Source organism: Biomphalaria glabrata, chromosome 1 (assembly GCF_947242115.1).
Source record: "Biomphalaria glabrata chromosome 1, xgBioGlab47.1, whole genome shotgun sequence".
Lineage (NCBI taxonomy): Eukaryota > Metazoa > Mollusca > Gastropoda > Planorbidae > Biomphalaria > Biomphalaria glabrata.
Genome location: NC_074711.1, coordinates 80,727,783 through 80,735,605, shown reverse-complemented (window position 1 = coordinate 80,735,605; position 7,823 = coordinate 80,727,783). Strand labels below are relative to the sequence as shown.

General features: G+C 36.2%; 1 protein-coding gene and 1 long non-coding RNA gene across 5 annotated transcripts; one reads left to right on the top strand and one right to left on the bottom strand.

Annotated features, from left to right (window-relative positions):
- Positions 1-337: 337 nt before the first annotated feature.
- Positions 338-3,279, top strand: LOC106072307 (polycomb group protein Pc-like). Of its 2 annotated transcripts, none has more exons than XM_013232663.2 (2): positions 338-455; positions 2,428-3,279. In XM_013232663.2, the coding sequence occupies exons 1-2, from the start codon at positions 386-388 to the stop codon at positions 2,667-2,669; spliced, it is 312 nt and encodes a 103-aa protein (XP_013088117.2). In that variant the 5' UTR covers positions 338-385; the 3' UTR covers positions 2,670-3,279. The 2 variants fall into 2 exon arrangements, with proteins under 2 accessions (XP_013088117.2, XP_013088118.2); XM_013232664.2 differs by lacking the exon at positions 338-455 and adding an exon at positions 704-1,023.
- On the bottom strand, positions 2,988-7,803 carry LOC129924227 (uncharacterized). 3 transcript variants are annotated; one of them, XR_008776218.1, is made up of 3 exons: positions 7,649-7,803; positions 3,836-3,993; positions 2,988-3,117 (listed from the first exon to the last, which is right to left on the bottom strand). It is a non-coding gene; the product is annotated as an uncharacterized LOC129924227 (long non-coding RNA). The 3 variants fall into 3 exon arrangements; XR_008776220.1 differs by lacking the exon at positions 7,649-7,803 and adding an exon at positions 5,251-5,313; XR_008776219.1 differs by lacking the exon at positions 7,649-7,803 and adding an exon at positions 5,036-5,235.
- Between the last annotated feature and the right edge of the window lie 20 nt (positions 7,804-7,823).

The following is a 7,823-nucleotide window of genomic DNA, read 5'->3' as shown; positions in this document are numbered from 1 at the left end:
ATTTGTGAGAGCAAATCATCTTGTCCAGAGTATAGGAATGTCAACCATTATCTAAGCACATCGGGAAAAAAATGAGAGTGGGGGGTGGAGGCCTGGAGGGTACAAACACACACACTCACAAACACAATCACATGCTCATTAATTTACCTATCACCATTTTAAAAAAAAGTTATAAATACACCTGTGTTAGTACGAAACATCGTTTGTCTCCCCTTGCATTAATTAATTTGTATTGTGTCTAATCTATTTCTAGTAAAAAAAAAAATATGTTAGCATTGAAGGCTAAGTGTGTTGTTTTTCACTGGCTCTCTCTCTCTCTCTCTCTCTCTCTCTCTGTGTGTGCTTAAGTGGTAAAATATGACTGTATGTTTAGGGAAAAAAAAAGATGTGCAAGTTTATCAGAGTTCAGGACATCACGTTGCAGCATTCACCTTCACACCATCATGACAAGGGAGGTAAACATTCTGGAGTCTATACACTTTTTATGTCCCCTAAACAAGCCATTACAACGTGGTCGAACGCGGGCGACAAGTATTGTTGTATAACGCCAATGCAACAAGTTTGAACAGCATATGTCATCTTTTGCGATGTCTGTGATTGAGAGCCTCAATCTGAATTAGTCTATAGGGACTCTATTCCCCTCCCTCATTTTTTTGTGTGTAATAAAGCCCCACTAACAACAGCCTAAGAAACAATGAAATGTGTTGTTTGAACCATCTCTTTGTCTGTTACGTAACGTTTGAATAGTGCAGCTTTTACAATTACTTTGCAAGTTGCTTTCTTTACCGATTACCAATAGACTACTAGTTTAAGTCAAGCATTTATTTGTTTTTAACGCATTTGATTTTAAGAGGTATCTATAAAAGCCTTGAAACTTAGACTCGTAGCATTCGACTAGCTTCTTAACCGTACAAGACGTTTCTCGTGAACTGTTTCTGGTGTGCTTGTGCAGTTCTTTGCAGCTAACAGCTCATTTACATTTCAGTATGAAGGTCACAGTTCTTATTATTGCCTTGTGCCTGTGTAAGTGAATTTTATTGGATCAATCATTCAATCTATCAATTCATTTTAAATTATGACTTAATCAAGCAGCAATCTAAATATCTGTAGGTTTTCAGATTAATCGCCTCGTCTCCTCATGAATATAAATTACCCGTGTCTGTGTATCAAGGAGATCTATCCATTAATATTACCTATAGATTCATTAATATTACCTATAGATTCATTAATATTATCTATAGATTCATTAATATTACCCATTTCCCATCTATCTGTGGGATTTTACTTCTCTTTGAATCTTCTCGTGTGATTAAAGAAGCCAATCCTTGATACACAACTGCGGTCACAGGTTGGGCATACTTAAGCACCCGGCGCTGTTGCACTTTCACTCTTCTTTCTACTACTGTTGTGTATCATAGTGTAAGCCATCTGCAATCCAGGACCCTTCCTTTATGCTTGCTCTCCATGTGGATCTATCCAGTGCCTCTTTTTCCCGTTAGTGTCGATTTTGAAGAGCTTCATGTCGGGTTTGCATACATCAATGGTGCTTGAGAAAGAGATCACAGCTTAAAACATTTTATAAGCTGAGACTATTCTAACGTTACCTCATGACTTTAGGAGGCGCGGTGGCTGAGCGGTAAAGCGCTTGGCTTCCGAACCGGGGATCGAATCCCTCTGAAGACTGGGGTTTTGAGTCCACCCAGCTCTAAATGGGTACCTGACATTAGTTAGGGAAAAGTAAATGCGGTTGGTCGATGTGCAGGTCACATGACACCCTCGTTAAACGTAGGCCAAAGAAACAGATGACATTTACATCATCTGCCCTATAGACCACAAAGGAAAGAGAAACTTTACTTTACTACCCAATGACTCTACTTGTATTTCAGTTTCAACTTGGTTAAAGTAGATCACAAATCATTGTTTAACTTAACTTGTTGTTAACTTAACTTGTTCGATATAATAAACTAGCGACTTCATATCTTATCTTATAAAATACAGACGTTACTTTTCAGATGATTACATAAAACACGTCATGCATCTAGTCATGCATGTTAACGAATGACTTAAATTCTGCCAGGGTCACTGGTTTTCCTGACTGGCTCAAGCAACCTTTACTCTGAATTAAGATCATATTTAACAACATTTCTTCAACAATTTTCGTCTTTTAACTTAATTAAATCGTATAAAGAGAAAAAATATCTATATTTATTGTAGTATATATAGGTCTGCTGTTTTATATTATATAACCTTCGTAACTTCTTCTATAGAGAAATGGCTTTTGTAATTTCTTTTACTAAAAATTTGGGATATTCACGTCTGACATATATAATTTTTATGTGCAGCAAAAAAGCCCATTAAAATATTTTTTAATAAGAAAGTACAGAAGTTGTTAATGGTGTGATTTTTTCGTCTCTTTTCTATGTTCAGGTCTTTTGATCTCTGAGATCCTCGGCTCCCACAGTAGCAGCAGCAAGAGTAAGAGCAGTAGTAAAAGTCACCATCATCACCACCACCACAGCAGCAAGAGTAAAAGTAGCAAGAGTAGCAAGCACCACCATCATCACCATCACCATCATAGCAGTAAGAGCAGCAGCAAACATCACCACAACCACCACCATCATCACAGCAGCAGTAGCAAAAGCAGCAGCAGCAAAAGTAGCAGCGGGTAAAAAAAAACCGAGATGATAATGAATTATTAACCCAAGATTTCCAACATCTAGTATTTGTTGTATCTCTTTAGACATGATATTTTGGTGGTATTTTGTTTGAGCACAACATAATTTTAGCCTTTTAATTATTTTTTTTAATTCAAACGTAACTGAATTTTATAAAAATTTATTTTTAAATGCTGATTTGTGTACTTTTATATTTATAAATGAATGCAAACTAAAAAGTACTATCATTTTTATTCTTTGCAACCCCTTTTTTCCAACCTATGAAAAAAAAAAAGCTTTTTGTTCAACAAATTAAAAAAAGAACCTGTTGGAAATTAATGTATGCATATATATAAGCAAACTTTCCTAGGCTTGAAGCTGTATCCTAATAGTCAATGTCGATTGTCTGGATTTTCTTTAGGAGTTTAAGTCTGTACGGCCATTACAATACAGCTAGTGATGTCTGCATATAAAGAAATAAAATTATAATTAGCATTAGACTTGTCTAACATGATGATGTCAATAACGTTAAAAAATATAAACAAAAAAAATAGCATTTGATTTGAATGTTTTAAGTAATGATTGTACTGCTACAGTTAAATGAAATCATAAGCTTGTGGTAATAAAGAAGTTATATTATGAATTATTACAGTTTTATGTTGTTGTTTTTTAACTCCTTTTTTTTCGTCTTCTCTCTCTCTCTCTCTCTCTCATTGGGGAAAATTAGAAAGAAAAAAAAATAGAAATACACAAAACAAGGTACATAGAAGAAAATCATATAAACGGGGCCCTGTTGTAAATTGTAGGAATACCATATCATTAATTTCGAACCCAAGACACGCTCTATTAAAAGAAAAAAAAATGAATGAAAAAAATAGTTGTTTTTTTTTCTTTCAAAACATTTAGCATACTATTTATTTTTTTCTTCTTCACCATTATCTCGGGAGTTGAGGGCTTACATTCACATTCATCAGTGTTTATTTGTGAAACTCGTAAGAGCTTAATAATGTGTAGTCCCTACAATGATTGCAAGGTCTAAGGACGTAGCTCGTTATTATAGTTATTATTTTTAAGATCAATAGATGCTTTTAAAAATATGTTAACAAGAGAGCAACTGTTGTCGTAATAGCTTATCATTGACACTATACACATATTACACACCATTGATGTCTTCTCTATACCTGACATGTGTAATGCTTTTTCAAAATAACGTTTTTAGGAGCAGACTAGGTTTTAGCTTCGAGGAAGACAAAGGCTGACAAATAGGCTTGCATCAGGTTAACTGACCACAACTGACCACAAAGCACAGTGTGTTGACACATTTTTCATTTCTTAGCATCTGAAGTTAAAAGAGTGAAAGTTTAAAACTACGTTGTATAGGAAATAGTCGATTTAGTAAAATCGAAAACAAAGATGTAATAATGATTGTCTTCACGATGTCTTGTACACGGTTAAAGGCTTTAAATATTTAATGTCTCGGGCAGATACAGGAACTTAATCTAAGACTTTACTAAATGTAACCTACATACCAATAGCATAATCATGCATTAGTTAATTATTAAAATTCCTTAATTAAGCAAAAGTAATAATTTTTCTAACTATTATATTACCATGATCTCGAACTAAATGGGAATGTCATCGAGTTCAGTACAGATTACAGACAAAATACTGTTGTTACTTGTTAGGTACGTAGCAATTAATTAAGGCTCACTTGTGTTCTACATATTTTGCCACATCTTAGACAACCATTAGGGAAGCGTGAACTTGGCTTGTCTTGGCTACCTAGAAGGGGGCTCGAAGTTCGACACCCGACTCAAGCAGAGTTGTGTTTACTGAGCGCCTAAAGGCAGCACGGAAAACCAACTCCTAGATACCCCCTCCACTCCACTGGTCCACAAATGAGATTGGACCAAAAGCGCTCTGAGCATGCTATAAGCATGAAAGTAGCGCTATATAAAAGCTATAATAATAATAATAATTAGCCGTTGATTTCAAGATATCGACTTATCTAGACTATCATTTCTTTGTTTGTTTGTTTTTTCAACGGTCTCTAAAGTACGAGCTTTGAGCCTTGTCAAGAATGTTCCAGCTTTTTTTTTTCAAAGTCATGCCCTATGTTATGTTTTTCTTTGTCAGTAGCTTAACGGTAAATTGACATCTAAGCTGATATTTAACGATGCTCCTGAAAGCAACGCTGTAGTGCCATCCTATGTTGAGCTCATCGAAAAAGATTGTAATAAAGATGTTCTTCTAAAAAGATTGTCTTAAAGATGTCCATTGAAAAAAGATTGTCTTAAAGATGTATTTCGAAACGGAATCAGATTGACTTTAAAATGTCTTTTTAAAACTGTAATCACGGTAGTGGAATCTAATGAACTCACCTTCATCCAAGCCTTTTAGCAGTTTAATCATTTCGTCAAAGAAAATATAATTTAAAAAAAATTACAAAAAGAGTTTATGTTTTCACACAAACCCAGATGTGGCCCCGGAAGGTTCATGCATGGGTTAACTGTTTGGTAAGAAATGCAAGTAAAGAATCATGTATTAATATTTTCCCCACAGATATAAGACATATGAAGTACAAACTATAATTTACCACAATCTTGCCTCTCCCCATACAAACTAGACGTGTGCGGGCTGAAAGTGTTGCCGGCGTGATTGATTTTTTTTGGTCGGATGGCGTTGCTGTTATTATTATTATTATCAGCCTATATTGTTCATATCTTCAATGAGCTGATTGCAATGAAGATATGGTTCAGTGTTGCTATGAAGATATAGTTCAGTGTGAGCCTGGTCTAAAATCTAAACGATGTAATAAATGATCATCTGATTGATAGTTGACAAGCTAGAGGGTTAGCAAAAGGGCTAATGTCTCATTCCGGGTTTGTTTTTTAAATATATATACCTTTATTACCCCGGGCATGCTACCCTGCCTCATAGTGGCGCCCGGGTGGAAACGATCGTAGGAGGATACGATTAGGCTAAAGGGTAGCAAAACAAGACTCCGTGGGGGTGCCTAAGGGGGTGCGAGAGCATCCTCATTGCACTGTCCTGAGTTGTAAAAAAGCTCCCACAACCTTGTCACAATCCAGGCGCCGTTCCTCAAGTGCCCGTTACATAAATGGCAGGTCCTGCACGGTTAGCCTGGTATAGAAAAGGAAAATGGCAGGGGTCCCTGTGCACGCGGCCTCTTGCCGCGAGTCTGACACCCCGCCAGACAGAACAGTGTACACTGTTCTCATTCAGGCCGATAAAAGTGAGCTCTTGTTCACTTTTGCTGGCCTAGAGTTCCAAGAGCCGAAGGCTCAACACTACCTGACAGTTTCAAGAAGAAGAAGAAGATACCTTTATTACAAATTAGGAGATTTGTATTACAACAGCGCATCATGACACATAGCAGAAAAAAAATTCAACTTTTATATAAATTCAACAGGTTGTGAAGGTTTCTGCCTAAATTGCTTCTGCTACTTGCAGCGATTGTGAAATATGCTAGGGAAACACAGAGCAGAAATATATTCAGTCTAAAATGTTTTTTATGTTAAATAAAAGCTTTACACAAATCCTTTTATTTAAAAAAAAAGGAATAAAAAAGGACATGATTTTGGGGGGGGGGGGGGTAAGATATGTATTTATGCCTATATATATAACCCCTAACACACTTTTGTTACTTTATTTAAAGGGATATTGGTATTTGCTTTTTTTGTTAGATTTAGTCTCACCATGGAAAATCACCAGAAGCTAAAATCTACCGCACCAAAAATAATTAAACATGCGCCTACTTCGGCCTTTTATAGAATAAATATTTCACAAAACGAAATCTGTTCTTGTTAATTATGTATGCATATCTTATCTTATCTTATACCGACGTTACTTCAAAAAAGAAGATGATTACGTCCTACGCGTCATGCATGTTAACCAATGACTTAAATTCTGCAAGTCACTGGTTTTCCTGGCTGGCTCAGGCAACCCATTCCATGCTCTAATAGCACTAGGGAAGAAGTTAATTCAAATGTATCAGAAATACACTATGTATACGCCTGTTCGTAGGCCTATTATTTGAGTTTTGGACTGTCGTCATGAAGATCCCGAGTTTGAACCTTGCCAGCTTCCATCCCCTGGCGTCTGCCGGATGTTAGAATGGACCAAGCCTAATATCCATTTCTGAAGAATTTAATATCCGAAACTTAATATCTCTCCATATGGGATTAATTAGGCCTAAACATCGAGCACTGTGTCAAGTTGACCGGTTACTGGGTCACAAACAACTTCATCGGTATCAGTTCTGCCCCCTCTTTTCTGTGCCGACATACATCTTAATAAAGTGTTATCTCTCATCAGTTTTGATAATGAACAACATGGCATTGGCAAAATAGGCAGCCGCCTACGACCTCCAATTGGTCATCGCACATGACTCCAAAAATTGTTTTTAGAAAACAAAAATTGCGAAACTTGGATCAAATCTCAAACATAGCCTAGCTCTAAGTGTCTACTAGGATTCAAAGTTTATTCGCGAATAGACTACAGGCCTATATGTTAGAAGGCCATCGTTTCTTCCTTTTGGTGAAATGTCAAAACATTATTTCTAGTCTGGTTATCATGAATAGTCCATGAAGCACATTAGTGCTATCGGCGCTATATGAATTTAACTTATTTGTTGATTGAGATATAGATACAGGGCGGTTTATAATTCATTGCGTATTTTTCGGTCTTTTTTTTTCTTTTCTATTTCACTTCGCTCAGGGCCTCGACCTATTCGCTTCGCATAGGGCCTCCAATTAACTAAGGCCGGCCCATGAGACTGGCAAATTAGATTCTAGATCTAGATATTTTTAGACTTTTAACATTTTATCCTAGGTTACTTTGCTCATCCTATCAGTAGTAAATCTAAACGTATTAATAATAGATAGATTTATAGATTAGATATAAAAAAAATGGACCCTATATCAATTGTTCAAAATTAACAGAAGTCATGTCTGTAGGGTCTATTAGCTTACGCTTTGAGAGCCACACATTAAATATTTCATTAATATCATCAAGCAGCCATCATAACTTTATCAATGGGAGGAAAAACAAAACGCAGCGTGCTTGTGGGCCAGCCAGATTATTGATTCAACATGACTTCACCTCACCATATCTAGTATCGATAAAGTTGGGCTTAATACTCGCAAA